General features: G+C 46.0%; 1 protein-coding gene across 4 annotated transcripts in view; it reads right to left on the bottom strand.

Moving 5' to 3' along the window:
• LOC112571517 (prickle planar cell polarity protein 3-B-like) overlaps positions 1 to 20,826 on the bottom strand; it is a 120,988-nt gene that overhangs the window by 65,448 nt on the left and 34,714 nt on the right. Inside the window, exon 1 of one of the 4 annotated variants that reach the window (XM_025250534.1) lies at positions 6,461 to 6,675. The exons of 2 other annotated variants lie outside the window; for them this stretch is intronic. In XM_025250534.1, the coding sequence (XP_025106319.1) occupies positions 6,461 to 6,564 (104 nt within the window). In that variant the 5' untranslated portion in view covers positions 6,565 to 6,675. Of the gene's footprint in view, positions 1 to 4,638; positions 4,770 to 6,460; positions 6,676 to 20,826 lie in introns of those variants that run through there. One more of the 4 variants, XM_025250537.1, reaches the window with a different exon arrangement.

Here is a 20,826-nt window from a genome sequence, read left to right on the forward strand (position 1 = left end):
GAACACTGGGAGATGCCCGGCGACTACCATTCATCTGCAAACGCCGAGCCACAACGGCCTTTGATTTGCAGAGGAAGTGTTGCCAGACCGAGCGAAAAACACCAAAACACGCACCGAGATCAAAAGAGTATCGATTGCAATCCCATTGCTCTGAACTTGTGTGAAAAAAACGCTCAGCCAACCAGTGAAACGCCTTCTTTTATTCGGATGAACAAAAAGAGACCGGTTGTTTGCTCGACGTGTGTTTCAGGAGAAAGCTGAACCCTGTGACCTGTGAGGCTCTGCAAAGCTCGGGCGAGTGTTAAACTCCAGGTTTTGTTGGCGAGACTGAGACTGTGCAGGTACAACCTCACCGACTTCACTTCTCACTTTTTGTTCTCTTTCGGGGGCCTGATGGCTACCCGTGATCCACCGCACGCTCAAAGAAGCCGCTTCAATAATTCCTCCTCGCCATCAAGTGAGAGAGGGAGAGAGTGTGAGGGAGAGAGAGAGAAGGCACCCCTACCACCCACACACAACACGTGCGTTCATAGTTGCATCAGTAATTACAGTCTGCCAACCGAACCAGTTCTACTATTGCATAAGCGGTCAAGCGTGACTGAAACTTCAGCCGCTGCCTTACCTCTCAGGTCCCTGTAGTCGCAACATCAGCGCCCCGTGCTAACTAGGGTCAGGTAAACAAACAAGACACAGTGAGGATGTGTGAAACAAGAGACACGACGATCTGTCGCCATCATTCCAGGTGTCACCGAGCTGCGAGATGAAAAGCCGACGCGCAGTCACCCTGCCGTTAACGACCGTTACACTGATACAACATGGCGGGGACAGTGTTTCCCGGCTCGACACCGAGCAAACATGGTTGTCTGTTCTACGGGAATATCCGATTCTTTGGCGCGTGCGCGCGTGAGGGTCTGTTTAGGAATCTCTCAGTTCAAGAACGGATGTTCCAGTCGCCATTCATTCTAACAAACATGTTCTACTACACCTGCGAAGTACGAATAAACTAAAACACATTCTGCGCATGAACGGGGGAGCAGTTCCTCAGCCTCCACATCCTCCCGGTATACGCATGTCCGGTGTATCAACGACCAGGCGCGTCTCTCAGAGCCTTGTCTAGCCCTGCAGGGGCCCATCGTGGGGGTCCAATCCATCGGTTTGAGGTCCAGCCATTGCGGTCAGTCTGGCGACCTTTTCGACGCCTGACAAAAGGTCATCATCGTCAGAATCTGTGGCTTTGAGTTTGCTCCCGGCCCCACGAGTACCGTACGATCGTCTGCTTCCAGTAGAGTAGGCGTATCGGTTCTTTATGTACAATTTATGGGGCTGGTGATGGTGGGGGGTGAAACACTTTCCTTGTTCCGGCTAATTAATGCTTCCTGCTACCACTCTTTTAACTACTGCTCTCCCTTTGAAAACAAATCTCGTGAATGCACTTGAGATGTCCATCATTTGGAGGTGACGACCAACTATTATGACACTTCCAACCCTTTCCTCGCCCAACGGCCTTTAGGCTGCCAAGCAATCTTTCGTTTATGGCGCCGCTGCCACAGCAGTATCCGGAAGTGACGTTACGCTGGCGAGACCATAGCAACGAGTTTTGAGCTTTTCCGTTCAACTTGCTTTCTCTGCACTTAGAAGCATCTTCGCGTCCCGTTCGTCAACCCCACCCCTCCCCATCGTTTACTGCTGCCATCAACAGCAACCGTAACGACATCTCGCGTCGCTGTACTTACGACACTTTTGTGGACTTGTCAGCGGTAAAGACGAGAATGAATGACAGCAAAGATCAGAAAAGCCCGGATGGGGAGGGGAAGGATGGGGAGGTTGAGGGGAATAATCTGTCTAATAGGTCGTCTGGGCACATGCAAATAAACTCTACACGCAGACTGCGCTATCGGCTCCGAGGCCGGAAGGTGACTGTTTGCTCTAGATCGGCGATGCGTTAAGCAGAGCATTCGACGAGACCGAGGCTTTTCCGAGAGCTGGGCCCGGCTGCACGCATAAAAAAATAACCCGGTGGACCCGTTCAGTCATGAATTTTGCATGTGGATAGGGCGAGAGGAATTCTCATGCAACTTGCTCCCAAATCGCCCCCGGACGTCCAGGTGCAGACACAACGGATAGGGTGGTGCGCAAAAAAGAAAAAAAAATGAAAAAAAGGGTGGTGTGCAAAGCTATCGTGAAGAGCGACACCTGGCATCACCGCGTCCTCAAGATGGCCGGAAATGACGCTGTTATACCACAAAACATGAGAGTCGGAGGAGGTGGAAACGCTGGTGATGATCTGATTACCCTTCGGTCTTGTGGGTCCGGCCGGACGTGTGCCGCAAGGCAAGAGACAAACCACACCCTGGACCGTTATCTCCAACCCTTCCTTCTCATGCTTACCTCCCCCTTTACTACCAAACCGGAAGTCTTAGTTCACAGAGCTTCCTACAGTCTTCGAATTCTCGTTTAATGGTTTACTTCGATTTATTTCAACAACGAAGAAGGGTAAAATGAAAGTGTCATCTAAATGTGTGCACGTGTCAGGCCGCACACAATATGGAACACGGGCACGGTCATAAATGCAGCAAAGTTTGGAAGCAACACAGAGCACGTGCAAGTTCAGTATTTGCCCTACAGCCTCGTTTTCGGGGAAGTTAAGCTACATGGTCCTATCTTGTATCAGGACTAGTGTCAGTGAGCGGTAAATTAGGGTTAATACTCGGGTGTCTGCTTGTGAAGACAACACGATCTTGCGTACAAATTCGACATCAGAGCGATGGGTTAGGGTCACGGACAGGGTCATGTAAGGTTAAGGTTACTGCTATCAGAACATCTTCGTACGCCCACGTTCATCTGATGAGAGACTTCCGCTTCCTATGCGCGTCTTCTTGGGATACCTTTTTCTTGTAACAAAGAACCAGTCGTCCTGTATCTGGATAATGTAACATTGGCTCTGTGGAGAAGCCAGACTAGTCTTTCGACAAAGTTATAAAGGGTGGTGGAGGGTGGGGTAGGGGAATCGTAAAAAAGGAGGCAAGAGAAAGGCATGGCAGCTGTGATTTGCAGACAATAGCCGGCGTGCGTGTGCGCTTACGTGTCATTAAGCGACTAACTCGACAACAGTCGACCAGTTTGATTGCTGTACACCAGCCACCAGTCCCTGCAGGGTTAATGTAGTGTGAGTCGGTTACAATGAGCGCTGTGATGTGGGTGGGTGTGGGTGGGTGTACGTGTGAGTGCGTGTGACAGTGAGCCGGGAGTTATGAGTCAGTCGATTAGAGATGATAAATGACTTTCTAATGGTTGTCGTCTTTTCAAGTCAGTTGATGCCTCGCTCTGGGCTACTAAAAATGTGCCAGAGGGGCGCTGAAAAGCCGGTGAACACCAAGGCCTGCACCTAAGCGGAAGGAAATCTCCCGACAGACAGACAAGGGACGTGTGAGGGTGGGTCGCCATGACTGCTACTCACACAGTCACTCAGTGTAGACGGTTACAGAACGAATATGCAGCCTCCTACAACATCTGGTGTAAGAGATTTGTTTGCTTTTTATGGAGGAGCACATATTTTTTTCTCTTTATTTTTCGGGAGTTGGACAAATTCCGTTGAACTTTACGATTAGACTTCTTGTCACAAACATACGTTTCTATAGCTTTGAAATTTATAGTTTTACCACTCCCAAGTTGAGTGAGCCAAGTAGTCAGCACGCACAGTCACACGGATAGGCACGCGCGCACGCGTACAACACATGTTCTGTGACAACCCCACATTAATCCACGAAAATCGTGGTACTCGGCTTCTATGACGCGCCCTAGACCCTAAGTTCTTGAGTCATCAGCCTAAGGTTCGGTGCTGCCCTCTATAGTTTTACAGCAACACTTACCCTCCCTGTACTTCCCCCTTGCCTCATCCTCAATTTGAGCGTTAAGTACACGGCAGGTAATGACCGACCATACTGAAGCCAGGCGCACTCTCCTTCCTTCCTTTCTCTCTTTCTCTCACACACACAATCTCTGTCTTTAACATCCTTTCAGGTGTAAATGACCAATGCCTGCCTCAACAGTTTAGTGCCCCATCGCTCATCACACCTCAGCAGGTGTCAATGCCAGCTCTACTGAAGTTACCAGGTGAGTTTTATTTTCACAGACCGCAGTCAAGACTTTAGCCATCGCCGACTGATAATTCGTAACCAACATCTTGCATATTGTATGTTTGAAGATTATTGCACAAGCGGAAATATTTTGTGTTCTATCTGCTGCACAATAAAATGCAACACAACACAAACAAACCCTCCATACGCATACTGCCCCCTTCCTGGCATTGATGGCCTAGAGATAAAACACACCGCCAACTTAACGACTACCTTTCTATTCCATCACACTTCCATTCCGTCACCATGTCAACGCAAAAAAAGTCACATTATTTTTAATCCTACAGGAGGCATCCTCCATTTCTTTTTGTATCCATGCTGAGAACTCCTGTGCGAACACGCCATTAAATAAAACGGTCGACAAACGTCGCGTAAATAAATAAAGTGAACAGTGAAACTTAACCTGTGTTTAAATTTTTTTTAAAGTTTGCACCTGCACGCACGTCACCAATCATCGAGTCGACACATTAAAAAGAAAAATGAACAGTAGAACCATTCTCACCTTTTGGTCACGTGCTCACCACCTTGTATACAAGCGTTCGCACGTCCTCTGCCAGGCACACAGGTGCACGAGTCGCAGTGGTTAACAAGTCCAGGCACTTACCCCACACCACCGCTCAGTGAGACCGCGCCAGTTAATGCCCCTTGTCTGCGAGCGCTCGTAAAGAGTCACGAGGTCCCCTCGGCCGGCGTGAAGTTCTTCACCTCGCGAGACGAGAGTCCCCCGGTCCCGTGCTGACTGAACTGGCGAGGCATGAATCCAGTTGCCGTACACATTTCTCATTTTAATCACTTTTCAGCCTCAAATTATTTAAAATAGGTTAAAATAGAAAGGTCATAATCGCGACGAGCAACACAATTTTTGAATTTAATTTTTTTTAAACTAAAATTGTTGTAAATAAGATAATTTTTTTTAAAGAATAGTTTTAAGTTCTAGAAACATGTTGTGTTACTGGCCTCAAACTGTAAAGCTCGCCCCATTCTAAACACACTAACACCTTGACCTGTGAAAGTGTCTAGCCAGGTTGGTTTTTTTCCTTTCTTTCCTTCCTTTCCTTTTCTGCGACTCCCTGTGAACTTGACACACCTGTGCAGTCACAGGCCGCCTTCTGACCTCGTCCCTGACCTGTCGGCAACATGCAAAGAAGTCTTCATCATAAACTACATACAGTGTAGACAGGTAGACAAGGTCCACGAACAAGCTGGCGTTGACCTCGACAAGTTGCGGAGGTATTTCAGCAGCGGGTTCAACATCCATTAAGACCAAGGAAACCAGCCGAGTCGTTTCACGAGGCCATGAAAAACTGCTCCAATGTTCCACCTACCGCCACTTCCAACAACACCAAACAAACAAAGAAACAAATAAAGAAAAGACAAAAGAAGAAAAAAGTCTTCTATTTGTTGTCTTTGGGTGACTCATGTCTCTCCGTGTATAGTAAAGCTTTACACCACTTAGTCATCACCCGCCCGCCATCTTCCTCTCTACAACAGCCATTCTGGTCAAGATGGTTTACACATATATGTATCGCCGTGAAAATAGTTGTTGTAGTAATTACAAAGGAAGGAAAACCATCATCATCATCACCACCACCACACCATCATCAGTAACAGCAGATTCTTACACAGCATAGCTATCTCCCTCTCTCATGAAAATCACAACAGCATGACCACTAACCCTGTGTGCCCACTAAAGAGTGGAAACACTAAATGACAAGCACGCTAAACAAGGATCCAGACCCAGACCGAGGCATGAACCGGTGACCTTCTATGACGTCAGCGAACTGTCCATTTAACCGCTGTCCAGGATTTCTAGGCTGAACTGACTCCTGACACAGGCGAGGTCGTAATGATAGATAACTGGAGAGATAGATATTGAGCATCTCATGTGTGGCCGCTTTTACTGCTATCAGCTGTAGGTAATCGAGGTCGCGGCCAAAAATAGCGACAGGTGCAGGAACAGGAAGGAGAGGGGAAGAGATTTGTCCGTTTGCAAAAGGACAGCTCAGCATGCTTTTGTGCTTATTTGTTCGTAGCTAGGAGCGAAACGACTTTCCCTTATTTTTCTACAATGATGGCTGAAAAAGTGGCATCTGGGAGCAATGACTGCCTGAGATTTTGCCTTGTTTATGTCAGTCGCAATTACAGTTGCACATGGCAACCTCCCTGACATCAGGGAGAGTGGGGAGAATGAAAACAATAAAAAATAGCCCTATAACAAGCCAGAAGCCAAGTGTGTTTGTGTGAATGAGAGGGAGAAAGTAGTCCTTAATCTTGCGCTTTCTAGCAATTAGCCTTTGCGTAGTCGGAAAAAAATCCATACTCACAGTTTCCACAGGTTCAAACTTCTAAATCTCTCGTCCAGCGGCGACCTGCAAAGTGACGAACAAAAAGTGCCGACGGTTAAAACCCTCCACAAAAGCCTCGACATCGCGTCGCACCGCTGCGACAAGCACCTTTGTCACTTCAAAGGCGACACGCCGCGGATAAGACACTGAGTAGACCATAACTGTAGTGCGGTATCTATCACCGATCTTGCATAAGGAAATACAACAAAGGTATCTCAAACTAACAATGAAATGGCAGTACCGTTCATGGGTCGTTCTATCCACATTGACACCCTAACATCCACATTCCGTAAACAACTTGCATGAAAGACTTCTTGACAAGAGTCGTTGTGTAACAAATGCCGTTAACTGTCCACTTGATAAAACCGTTTAGTGTTAACGATGAAGGTGATGTCATGCTGCAAGGCTCAACATGCTTTAGCGCAGATGAACAGTTTAGTGTTAGTTTCAATGTGATTTCTTTATTAGTGCCGACACGGTATGAAGGAAATGGTGTTTTCCACTGAGTCGCTAAGGAAGACAATAGAGTCAATCCTGTAAACAGACGTCACACGCAGAGAAAAAATAGCATGCCCAGGACGAGATCTGAACCCAAGACAGCCAATCCTTACAGTTTTGGTGACAGGCACTAACCGTCGCGCCAAGGGACCGCCCTAGTGCCGACACTAGCATGAATTCCACAAAGAAAGAAAGAAAGAAAGAAAGAAAGAAAGAAAGAAAGAAAGAAAGAAAGAAAGAAAGAAAGAAAGAAAGAAAGAAAGAAAGAAAGAAAGAAAGAAAGAAAGAAAGAAAGAAAGAAAGAAAAAGCAAATAAACAAAGAACGAAAGAAAGAAAAGAAAAATGAAAGCAACGGAAATAAAAAAGATAGACAACCAAGAACACAAACAGGAGAGACAGAGTGCGTGTGGTGGCTAGTTATGTGAGTTATTAAATGGCGAGTGTCCATCACTACACCCCGTCATCATCAATGTCAGACCATGCTTCATTCATCATCCGCGACGACCGAGGAACTTTGCCCGCCGTCACCAACGCCCCAGTGAACGCAAAGTGCGCTACTGCGCCCTCGCTCCTCGCGCCACCAGGCAGGGGAAGACAACTCGATCGCCGCTGGACTCGTGCGTGAGTCTGGCTCCCCCCTCGACTGCTGGCTCTGCCTCCCCTCTGGTTCTACTTCAGGTATAGTCCTGGACATAAAAATGTCATCGCAGGACCTCGTTCCCTTTCACCTGGGACTTGGTCGAGTTTATTTACTGGAAAGGATGATGGCTGTGCCCGCTTTCTTCCCTTCTACTCAGGGGCTGCGTTCATGAAGTCAGGGTAAGGTCGACTCACCGAGCAGATCACGAGCATAATACTTCATGTTACTTTACCCAGGGTATATTTTCCAGTTCTTTATACCTACCATCTCAGGGGTAATACAACATCCTTGGAGTCTGGAAGCAACCTAGGAGGCAAGATTCTTGTCCTTAATTTCCCCTTACTCTCACTTCATGAATACGACCTCAGAGAAGTGCATTTTTCGCACGTGCGTACCTGGGCGGGTGAAATGGCGGCTGTGATGTAGATGTTACCTCTCGCGATTTCTCGGTGCAAACGTCATGTGCAGACATTACCTCCGCTTCGCTTCGAGAGCCTTTTTGTCGGTTGTTAATTCCAGGAGAGCACAAGAAAAGCAAAATGGGGAGATAACTCTCTTTTTAAAAAAATTCTTGGTTTAAATAGATCTCTCTCATCTCCACGCACTCTCACGGTCATTTGCCCTCGAAAATGCCTGCTTTTATTGCCTCGTTCAACCAATGAAAAGTTTGAATTATTTGCTTGTTAGTGTAAATAATGTAATGTGTAGGCGAGTGTAATGCCAACCACACGATTACAGGCAAGTTCTGCACACTGAGCATGCGCAGTACTCAAAAACCCGGTTTGGTTTGACGAAAACAGATAACTCATATACGATTTCTGTGAGAAAAAAACAAACAGAAAAAATAGAGTTGGATATGAAGGGAGAAAAATATGCAGAAGACGAAGAAAAAGAAAGAAAAAAAATAATAAATTGCATGATGCGCTGAACGGTCGAGGCTGCTAACAGGCCTCCAGCAGTGAACTTCCCATCTCACAACCTATCAGAGGTTCCCGTCAGGTTTGGCACCTGCATTCTTCAGCATCCATTTCACCATTTAGGCTGGAATAAAACTGATTCTAGCGGTTTGAATTTCCCCAAACTACCTCGAATCTTCACAAGATCTGCGAGGGCCTTTGCGAGGACCCCTCGTCTCGCGCTCTTCCGCTCTACAGATAGCGCGTGTAGGAGAGGGGGGGGGCTGGGAGAGGGTGGCGAGTGAACGCTGGCGATGAGAATTAGGTTTTTTTTTAAATGCTTCGTCACCGTTACCTAATCAGACTGTAGCACCAACATCCATCACACTCAAAACATTGAGAATAGGTCGCGGGTGGGAGGGTGGGTGAAAATCACAGGTGAAAACTGAGAGAGAAAGAGAGGAACAGAAAAAAATCTTAAACGAAATGCTGATGAATGAAGACGCATGCACAAGAGAATGAGGATGTGATTGTCTTGTGGAGTTAAATGACAATGAACTGTCGGCCAACAAATATTCTGTGGCTACGGTCGAGAAGTCTTCTAAACCTTCACATGATCCAACCAATCACCTTTTGGAAACCCATGAAAATTCAGGCATACCTTTACCTACCAAGCTCAGAATGTTGCCAGGTCTGTGGGCCAAGGAAGGTAACCAGCTGGAATCATTCTTTCCCCGTGTCAAACAGGGAAAACATCCGACTGGATAAATTAGACATTCATCGTCTCTCCTTAATTCTGCGCCATCCCCACTTTCCCCTCGGAAACATCTGACATCGCCCACCAGCAAGAACATCAGTCTGACTGCAGTTAAATGTCCTTTCATTCCGAGGCTGCCACTACCTCTAGGGTCTTTCTGATGATACATTTTCTCCCGCCAACTCTTCATTAAAAATAAATTCATATAAATTCTGCACACGATGGTATCCAAAAATTAATGTTTCGTGAGTATTTACTGCGGTCCTTTTTTCAAACTTTACTCCTACCCGCTTCCCATACCACCCCAATTCGCCAACTGTGTTTTGTTTCTCGATGCTAGCAGTAGTACTGGAGGCAACACCACGAGAAATTCCACCAACATGGTCTTGTTTACGCGGGTGGCAAACTGTTGTCTTTGCCAGATTCCAGTTTCTGAGGAACATATGCCAGGGTTCTGTGTCCGCCTCTGGATGATCAATGTCTGGCGAATCTTCCCGCTGGAGTTATCTATCTTTTGATTAGCAATATTGGCGGCTGTTTTTACTTCCCCTTTGGGGTTTCTTCAAGCTCGGCAGCCTGGTGCCATCTGCTCAGCATTCGGTGCTGAAGCCAACACTTCCCAGCTACACGCCCTGCCAACATCCCTCGACCTTCCTTCGCCATTTTTTCTGGGGTTTCTCCCTTGTCACTTCTTTACTGAGTTATTTTTGTCTCTCTCTTCACGATTCAAGCTCTCTTTCCTCTCTCTCTCTCACACACACCTCATTTTAACACCATCTCTCCTCTTGTTTTTGTTCTTTCTTCATTCTTTCTCTCTCATCTTCAAAGGTGTAGTGGGGTGGAGTGTTTCTTTCAAGTGAGGTTGGAGCTCGGCTTAGAATACTACAGTGTTTCCTCAAATCTGAACAGAGATACTTCCATTCTCTACCAACATCATAACACATAGAAAGCGGTCAAGAACTGCAGATCATGGATGTTTACATTTTTAAGATTACAATCAATGGAAGGTTAAGGACCTCGACTGTTAATCAGACCAATCTGAAGACATATGAGACCTCACAGTTTGACCTTTGCCATGGTGACACGTGTAAGCGTGTATCTCGAAGCAGACGTGTGCTATCTACTCAAATATTTGAAATTGTTTGCCAGGCTCAGCAATAAAAAAATAAATACACGCCACTACACTATTAGAGAAATGAAGATGAGCCACTCACGTTGAATAAATTTAGTTCAGTTTATGTCACGTGACTGGTAATAGTATTTCTCAACATCATCAGCTTGATGTAAATGATGACAGAACGGATGATGACCTCGGTCAGTCCGTACACGCCTAACCTTCCGCTTCACGGACGGATGGACGGAGATCCGAACGCCTCGCACGCGCTGAGGGTCAAAGGTGTGGGTCGACGTCCGAAAGCGCAGTGCGTACGCACGTCACGTCGGCAGGTAGTAAAAGCGTCACGTGTCACGCGTGACTGCGGTGTGACTGATACCTTCGCCACATTTCTCACATCTCAACTGGCACCCCATCGCTCTCTTTCTCCCCCGAGATGGACACGCCACCCTTGAATAAACTACTAATACTTTCTCACACACACCATTCATCTTTTTTAGTCTCGTGTAACTTTGTTACGTGCAGATTAGCTTCCTGTTTGTGTTTTTCTGGACAGCCACGTATAAAACAGACTAACACAACATTCTGACTAACACAACATTCTTTTAGCGCCTCTGTGTGAATACATGTAAGTGCCTATCTTTTAGCACTTTTCTGTGAACATCTTTTAGCACTTCGCCTTTAGTTGCTCCTTGGGAGTTATTGTCGCTCAAAGCTTTAAAGTTCGCTTTCAGTAATTCACTTTTATTAATTCTCTTAGTAAATCTTTGTTTTCTTGCTTCGGTAATTGGTTTTAACTTTTAGTACCGGCACTTTTTTTATGTAATTACTCCCCTCGTCTAGTCTGTCATCAAAGGGCACTTTGAGCGCATTGTCTCCCTTGACTTTCAACACGGCTTCCTTGTCAACAGACGGACAGACAGGCACTCATATAGGTACAAAATAATGGACTGTCTTACAGAACCCTTCATTCGCATATTTGCTTATTTTTTCCCTCTTTAGAGGAAGAAATTGATTGTAGTCCTCAAAAACTCAGGATACTATCCGTAATGCTACCCGTTTTAAAGTTGACATGACACTTTCCCACCATTCTCATCCCTTTTGTGCTTTGATTTCCTTCTCTAAACCTTTTATCTGTCCACACTTTGTTATTGTTGGAGCCTTCATTCAATACTTGCCAGGTGTTTTGCACTGACAGCTGTAGGACGCACGCGCATGCACACACACACACACATGCAGAGAGAGAGAGATAAAGAGAAAGAGCCCATCACACAAATTTTAAAACAAATGTTGGCGAGATGTGCGGGGGAGCATATAATTAATAATTAAGGGTAAATTGGGGAAAGGGTTGAACTCTAACCGCCACAAAATGAGGCGAGAGGCGGGGTTGGGGCGATAATGAGATTACATTGTAGCTGTCTATATGATGCTCTCACATCTTTAATGACATGGTACAGCCTTATCTGCCCCTGCATGAAAGACTGCCCATAACCCTCACCCCCAACCACACCCTCTTTCCTCTTCCAGCCTCAACCCTGACTGACAAATTTGCTCGACCCTCAAAATGAACTACTAGCACAGTGTTTGAACTGATCCTAGGGGTTAGCCACCCTCGGGCCGAGCTCGAGGCGTAAAGATGCCTAACAACCTTTAACCATCAATAAGCAGATGCCTCTGAGTGGAGGAGTGAGTGGCTCGCCGGCAAGACCAGGCATTTAAGAAGTGAGGGATCTTCCTTTCAAGTCTGATTACTTAGGCTGTGACAAAAATGAAGAGTGGCAGGTAGGCAGGCAGATTCGAGCGCCAGCTTCATGGGATGGCTGTGAAGTTTGGCTTGCAAGGTGAAGCAGTGCACTCCCTCGCACGCGCACACACACACACATTCCTACAAAACAAATTTTTCATCAGGGTCTGATTACGAAACGGTAGGACAAAAGTAATGCGAAAAAAGCCCACAGCAATAAATAAAAGACAAACAGGTGTAAATTCCATATGCTCAAGAGCTAGACTTTAGTGTTCGGAAACTGTTCTGGTCAAGAACCTCCGGCCTCCTACGTTTTCAGCTTTGATCCGTAACTGTTTTTCCCCTATCCTCCATCTGCACTCCTATCCCACCCTCCTCCCACCCCGAGTCACGTGCCATCCATCCATCCAGTCCTCGTCCACTCCAGTCTTACATGTGGCCTCAACCCGGGCTCTTGACATTCAAACCTCCAGCACGGGGCAGGAGGGGATCTGTGTGCGAGACCAAGGTTCATCTACCCTTTCTTGAAGCCGGAGGGTCTGTGTGAGAGACCGAGGCCGATGTAACGTTTCCGATCAGGTAATGTTTCCGGGTGGCACGGTTCTCTCCGGGTGCTTTATACAGTAGGGTCACTGACTGTCGTCGCCCTAAGGGCCAGTGTTAACTTCCAACACAGACAACGGAAATGAATACAGAATAAAGAAAATAAAGTAAAAGAACAATATGCACAGAGGCAATTTTTTGTAATATTCAATATTTATTCATTATTAAACTATAAACACCAGAGCTAGTTCCCTGCTGCTTGTTGCTGGCAGTAGACCGTGCTTTCTGATGTTCTCAAGACACGCAGCGCCATCATTAAAACCTCCACGTCACCAACGAACCTCTCTTACGTCACTCAACCGTTGTCATTCTTTCTGTTCCACGGCAGAGAAAAAATGGCACTAAAAATAAAACTTTTTGTTTTTAAAACACTAGAGTTTTGACTAGTAACAGAAAACTCTGACAGTGTTCATGAACACAGTACCGCGGAAGAGTGAGGAGGAAGCGAACGGCGGATGTAAAAAATTGCCAGCACTTAACATTCCTCGTCCGACCTATACAACGTGCTCGTTCCCTCCACAGAAAAAGAAAAAAAAGTGAGAGAAATGGAAGAAGAAATAGCCAAGCATGCAAAGAGTCGGGTCACGTGCCGTCGAAGTGCTTCTCCGCTATCCCCAGGTTTCGTCACTTTCATTTATTTTTTCGCCCCTGGAGTCCTCTGCCAGGGTTACGAGCTCTCTGGGGCGACTCACCTTTCATTGGCGGGGCATCTTGTCAACTATAGCCAACAGATTTTGAGAGCAGACGCACTTTAAAAGTATTTGTCGTCTAGTCTTGAGCCGTAGTCTGCTTCTCCCACCCCTGTCCAACCATTTTTCTTGTCCACGAGCCCAACAGTTAGTTTTTTTTTAAGATTTTTTAAGGAAACCATCCCACCTGTGTGTTTACCTCGAAATTACTTTGAGATTTACCGCGGTTACCCGGTACTTGTTAGTAAACAATGGGGTTTAGAGTGCGAGATCTGATTATATCTAAGACGAGATTTGAACCCCAGACAGCCAACCCTCACTATCGCTGACAGACGCATAACCGTTGCGCCACCTGACAGCATTATGAGGGGAATGGGTGTGGGTGTTGAAAAGAGAGAAAGAGGAGAGAAAAGGGAGAGAAATTCACGAAAAGCGAAGTTAAAGCTACTTTCCCGAGTACACTTGTACTTCGCGTGAAAGTAAACATTGCAAAACTCAGTCGAGCGAGGGAACACCACACCCTCAGCTTCTGATACTGGAAACCTCTTCACTACGACAGCTGTTGCAGGTTTCCAATTTCCTGTAATAGTCTCTCCCTTCTCTTAAAAAAATATGACCTTTAATTAGTTATCTACTTTACCAGGCAGCAACTGCCTTATCGCTGGATTCTACCCGAAATTGTACATGGCCTTCACTCAAACTGTTTCGATAAAAAAAATTCTAATGTTAACAAAAAGAGGGAATCGTTAAATAACTGCGTTGGAGAGAACTTCAAACACACAGCAGATGCCTAACTGCCTTTAAAACAGAGACTGGCGGGCAGGAATTCGCGTGTGGTGTCTGTCACACGAGTCTGAAGGCGGAGGTCTGTGGAAGCTCTCGCCAGTGAGGGAGGCGGTGCGAGCGTTTATTCCTCCGCAGTCGACTTGTTTCCAGTTCCTCGCATACCTGAGCTCAGTCCCGGCATACCCTGCGAGTGCTGGCATGTCGAAACTCTGTGCTCCGTGCTGCGAGAGGCTTCAGGGAGGGTACGACAAGGAAGACACAACATCCAGAATCCACTGTCAACGACTTCACAAACAGGAAAAAGAAGATATTCGATGAGAAGACGATAGAAAGCAAAGCTATTGCACAGGAGGAAGCCATTACCAGGGTTTCTAAACAGTGGTTTTTAGAGGGTGGGAGACCTTAAAATCTGAAACCATGCTGCCTTTTATCAATGTAAAGGTCTTGAAGACAAAGGAGAAACCCCTCAGGTCGTCGACACAGACCAAAAATAATAATAAAAAAAATTTCTAATGAACAACTGGTTCAAGTCACGTGATCCAAACGATGTCCGTTTTCTTTTGTGCATCCGCTATGCCTGATATATCATACCACTAAGCTGCGAATACACACGCATTCCTCAATTTGTTTTCTGTCAGATTAAGATTTTTTTTAAAGTATTTATTTCACTCTTAAAGAGGTTCGTGTGTGGGAGGCAGATTCGTTGCCAACGAGCATGCTAACGGATCTTGCTTCAGGCACGTAGCCTATTAACGGATTTGTAAAAAGAAAGTGAGAGGGTAGACAGCCATCCATAGGGTGAAAGCCTCTGACGCCACTAGTCTACGGTTTTGCTGAAGGGCAAGACAATACCTTGCCAAAGTTGCCGGGCAAGATGATAATCTTGGAGGGAGGGACCGGAAGGTAACAGAGTCGAAGACAGTTACGAACACAAAGATTATCGGATATCGGCGATAAAAAGACTAGAAACACTTTGCTGCTAATCGACAGCAGACGCGATCTGGAGGATCTGGGCTTGCTAGGGAGGGGGAGAGGGTAAGGGAGGTTACAAGCGCTGGAGCGCGTGCTGATAGCAAGCGTAATAACAGCGCGCGAGGGCAAGGAGGGCAACTGCACAAAATCAAAGGCATGAACGCAGATTACAGAACACCTAGCACAGATATGAGACCAAAGTGGTATTTTAACATTTTTTTTTCTGATAGTATTATGGCTACAAATTAGATGACAAGCGGAGACCGGGGCTGTAAAGGTGAGAGGTTGAGCGAATACCAAGGCACTGTACACAGTTTTCTAGTGACCAACACTGAGGACTGAGAACATGGTCACCTACTGATATTGTTAAATTACTAACAAGCACATTCATTCACTTGTCCCCCACTGCAGTGAGAGGCCCTGGGTTCAGGTCTCGTCTCGGGACACTTTGTGTATGTGATGCCTGTTTGCATGCCAGTCCTTCTGGAGTTTGTAAGATAATAAAGGTGAAGTGTGTAAGACAGCAAGCAGCCGGCAACAGAGGAAACTTGAAAATTCAGAAGAAACAGGAACTTGTATCTCAGCTTGAGAACAGTCATATTTATCAAAAGTTTACAAACTTTTTTTTAAATCCCACCCCTCGTTACATCTCCCGTGCAATTACATGTCATCGGGTGTGGGGTTCGGCGCGGGAGGGTACCAGCGATCTTGATTTCTGCTTGGCCCGTTACCCGGGCGCTAATCAACTCCTTTCATCAGGCAGCTTCAAACCCACAAACGGTCTCCGTCCGACCTTGACATATTCCTGACAGGTGCCAAAAGGTAGGAACCACGCGGATATCATCGACAAATGATAGCTCACTCCTCAGGAACCCGTTCGTCCCTCTTTTTTTCTGGGGGGGTCTGGTGGAAAGCGTGGGGGGGCGAGGAAGAAGTAAAGATGCATCCTGAGTAGGTTGGTTAAAATATATAAATGTCCTTCTATCTTGCAGAGTCGCAGTATTTTATGCAGGCTGTTGAGGAAATGTCTGGGTGGTTTTCTGACAGCAAAACATGCTAACAGTGTATCTGAATACGCTGATTAAGGTGTATAGATGTCCTTCTATCTGGCTGGACTATTTAAGAGACGCTGGTGAGGAAATGTCTACTTAGTTTTGAGATAAATGAAAAGGGCTGATAACAAAATAAGATGTAATTTCTCATTCAGCCAGTCTCACTCTCATCTGTATAATGGCGTCGAGTCCAACAAAATCAGTCAAGTCGTTCAATGAACGAATAAATGGATCAATCAATACAGCGGCCTGTCACTCCTGTAGAACGCCTGGGCCACATAGGAAATCGCCTCCCTTTCGCATCACAAAAAACCTCCTTCGAGACTAATGAAAAATCGGGAAAAAAGACGAGGAAAGTTATTTCATCAACTCTGAAGAACTTTTTTTTTTTTTTTCGTCTAGTGTAAATATTTCATGTATTTAGCAACTGCTTATTCTGTGTATCCCTCGCTATTTCGTAGCTCGATGGAAGGAAGTGAGGATGGCCTCGCGCGTGATCAAGCGTTTGACGTCACGTGACTGCTCAGTGCTCTCTCTCTCTCTCACACACACACATATATACACACTTGCGCGAGCATAAGCACACACGTACACACATACACACGCTTGCGAGCACACACACAGAATGAAAGCGTGCGTGTATTCAAACGATCGGTTAGTAATCAACCCCGACTCCTCTTTGCCCCGTCGAGTGCTGATCAGTAATTCGTTGTGATGTTTTTGTTGTTGCTGGCACACGACGAGTGAGAGAGGGCAAGCCAATGCCAACCTGACTCTGGCTACAGCATCAATCCCAGCAGCCCTTTCGCACTCTCTAACACCTCTCCCTACCCGGGCACAGCACGGCTACCCCCCAACGCGCAGAGATAAGGATTGTTATGCAAGCGCAGCGTTTCGCCCGAAACGAAGAGGTGTTGAAAAGGTAAACACAAAAACAACAAAAATCTTTTTAAAAAAATTCTATTGCCGCTTTTTTTTTTATTCCTATCTTTCTTTTCTGTGTATTTAATATTTGCTTTCAAATGCAGACAGAAGGGACTAATGTACTGGGAGGTTCTTTGCCCCATTCCTAACCCCTTTTTCATCAATCGCTTCTTCTCCTGCTCCACCCCTAACCCTTCTCCATCTTTGCTTTTTTTTTTATTCGCGCTCATATCGTAAACGCGCAGACAAACATTTCATGTTATTTTTATTATTATTTTAACCTTTGGAGAAAAGCGTTGTCAGTTAAACATTATCTTGGGGTTGTAGTGAGGTTACCGAGAGACTAGTGCCTGAACGAGCAAGTCCAATCACCATGAAGCCATCTCTGCCTTCCATTCTGTGAAGATTCTCACGGATCACATGGCTAATTACGACTACAGAATTCTGTGATAAAAGTCTGTGATGAGGGCCGACGGCTCGGCGACCTGCGGGAAGCCCTCGACAGGACGAGTTGCAACCTTTGCATGCAGTGTGCAGGTTGGGAGGGTGTGCTGTTGGGGAGCTGGGGGAAAGTACGGCTGCGCAGTCGTATCATGGTGGGCTGGATAAGAGGATGACTGTTGCAGTTAGAGACAACGGTTGGGGGTGCTAGAAAGAGGGCTTTGCAGGTATTTATGATCTTATTAATGGTTGACCGGAAGTCGAACATTTATGGCTTCACCTATCGAAGAGCTGCTTGATGGTTACACATGTGTGTGTGTAGAATATAATAAAAATATCGTTTTCCTCTTTTTCGTCTGTCTCTGTTGAGACTCTCGTCAAAGCAGAATACAGCTTGCTTACACATCCATCCTTCATACACACCTTCAGAGAGAAATCACCACAAAACCAGCTTCTGATTTCGAAGGGTCTTCTGGGGATGACACTCGTGCATTCCAATGATATGAAATAAGCTTACAGCAATTCACTAGGGGAAAGACTGCTCTGGTGCCACGTGATGTAGATTTACCGGGTTGTAAAGGTCAGGAGATATCCTCCTTTAACTACACACATCAGACGCCCTCACTCCCAATTAAGCTGTAACTAGATTGGTTGATCACCTTTCCTTACATTTTATGATCTTAAGAGTCGTTATGTTAAGACCCTGAAAACACACACACTCTCTCTCTCACACACACACAGACACACACACACACTCGCACGCGCGTGTCCAAATAATCCAATCAAGCAGGCGACCGGAGGGCGAGGAGATGCTGCACACTCAGCTGAAATGCACATCGATTCGCCTCCTCAGGCCGTCGGCAGGAGTAACGACCACTGGCAGAAATCGGCAAAAATTAAATTTCTGGGTCTGCACGCCTCTACACCAAGCTCCCCTCGCTGCTTGTTTACAAAGACCAGCGGCCCTCGACTTGACCTGCTTCGTCTCTCGCTCAACAAGCTCGCAGGAAGTGGGGTGAATTATGAATGAGGCGACTCATCCCACACGCATCTGCAACACTTATTAAGTCTCGGGGTGCGCGAACTTCCGGTATAAAGGACAGAAAGAGCAGAGCCCTGGGCGTAAATCATAAGCAAATACTTTATACATAGATAACATCATTAAATGAGAGAAAGAGAAGGCGGGAGCGGGGTAGAAGTACGACAAAAAAAAAAACAAACAAACAAGGGGAGTTTCAGCTCTCACTCACACACACATGGGCACTCACGCACGCACGCGCAGTAAGAGAATGAGAGAAACTGGCAGGAATTCAAAAACAAATTACTCCATCTCGCCTAGCGCAGCGCCGCCTGTGGGTTCCAGGTATTCTCCCTTTGCCCGTTAACTGGGCCGAGAAAATAGGTATGATGGCAAAATCACCTGACGGCCCAGTAAACCTCGCATCCTGACAGGTGAGCGGCTCCTGCTGGGAGAGAACTCTAGCCCTCCGTTCTTCATTCCCCACTCCTACTTTCGCCTTCTGTCACATAAATCGAAGCCAATTGCGAGTCCAGAAGTGGAAAGAAGGAGAGACGAGAAAGAGGGAAGTGGGAGAAAACACTACCTCTGATGCTGTCACATAATGAAAAAGGAAGCATTAATCAGTGTCTTTAAATTACTACAGCTGTTTCATTAGGCACGCCTACACAAAAACCACGTGACCACGCAGATTCGTTGAATGAAGTGGACATCTAAAATGAAGACACAAAACTGTTAGTACATGCAGCACGCACGACACTTACCTGCCCCTGTCTTTATTTCTGAAAAAAATACAGTAACTGAAACTGCAATCTCGCTAATCATAGCAGTTCGTCTTATACGATCTACATGAGCTAATCGATCCGTATACGTATATTTTACGTGATCTTTACGTGATTATACGCGCTCTTTACGTGATCTCTTTACATTTAATTTTTACATCTACATTATTTTTCACGTTCATAAGACATCCTTGTTATCTCCCATCTCAGGCAAAAATCCTGTTCATGGTGCGAGGCTTTGCTTTGAGGCCTAACATTACCAACTTAGTCATGAACAAGACTACCATTGCTCAAGCCCGGCACGTTCTGGTAGGTCCTCCCTATCCCCCTTAACGTATTTTAACAGTCTCTAACGGTTCTCTCTCCCTTTCTCTAAAGTACACTTGATGGCTATTTAAAAAAAGAATTAGGAACTCGTTTATGAGTTACACACAAGAGGAGCACAAGGGTTGCCTGCAATTACCAGGTCGGAACTCGATAAGTCGCGAGGGTCGATGGTAACAAGGGAGGCTGGATGGGGGATGACGAGCAGTAATCGGACTTGAGGCAGAATGAGCCCAGACGGTTTGGTCCGGAGGCTGCAACCAGACAATCTTTCCACATTACGGTGAGTGTCTGAAAAAGTCCTTGTGATGAGCTGTCGGGAGAGGAAAATAGGTGTGTGTGTGAGAGAGAGAGGAGGGCCAACGGCTCAGAAGACCGTTTTCTTCTTTACAATAATACATTTTACGGACTTGGCGCATGCGACCTTCTCTTTCTCTCTGAGTGCGCGCGCACACACACACATATATTCATTTCCTGCCACGTGAGATAGCCTCCAGTTGCCTGCTCAGCGGTAATTCCCAATAATCAATCTTTCTAATTTCCTTGTATGCTCTTTTCACCTTTCATCTTATAAAAGATGTTTCTCTAGAACCCCTCCCACTCTCTTTCTTGATTCTTATGTGTCTACATGTATGCGTGCTCCATGATTATATACATTGTGTTCGCGCGTGCGAGTGCGTGAGTGCATGTCGAGCAAAACTGCTGACCAGGCAATAAAACATTTCGCTTCAGTTTCCTCTGTTACTCCCACACCCCCACTTCCCAAGGACCTACCCCTCTGCTTTGACCTTCTCAGCATTCTTCATCCTCCCTTTCCTCTCTCGCTGTGGTCCGAACATCCTCCCAGACTCGTCCTCCCATTATGCAATCTACTAGCATCGACGACTTCTCGATATTTCTAGCAGAAATAATTCATAAGAACCGCCTTTGTGTGGGTGTGTGGGTGTTAATGATGTGGCGTCGTTGTAGGAAATGCAACATTTGAATGTGGATTCTACACAAAAAAATTAAAAAACCGTTCTTGCTAACAAATGAGGAAGATAGACTCACAAAAAAGGGGCCAATCGATATTTATACAGAGACAAAAACAGAGAGAGAGAGAAA

Source organism: Pomacea canaliculata, linkage group LG9 (assembly GCF_003073045.1).
Source record: "Pomacea canaliculata isolate SZHN2017 linkage group LG9, ASM307304v1, whole genome shotgun sequence".
Lineage (NCBI taxonomy): Eukaryota > Metazoa > Mollusca > Gastropoda > Architaenioglossa > Ampullariidae > Pomacea > Pomacea canaliculata.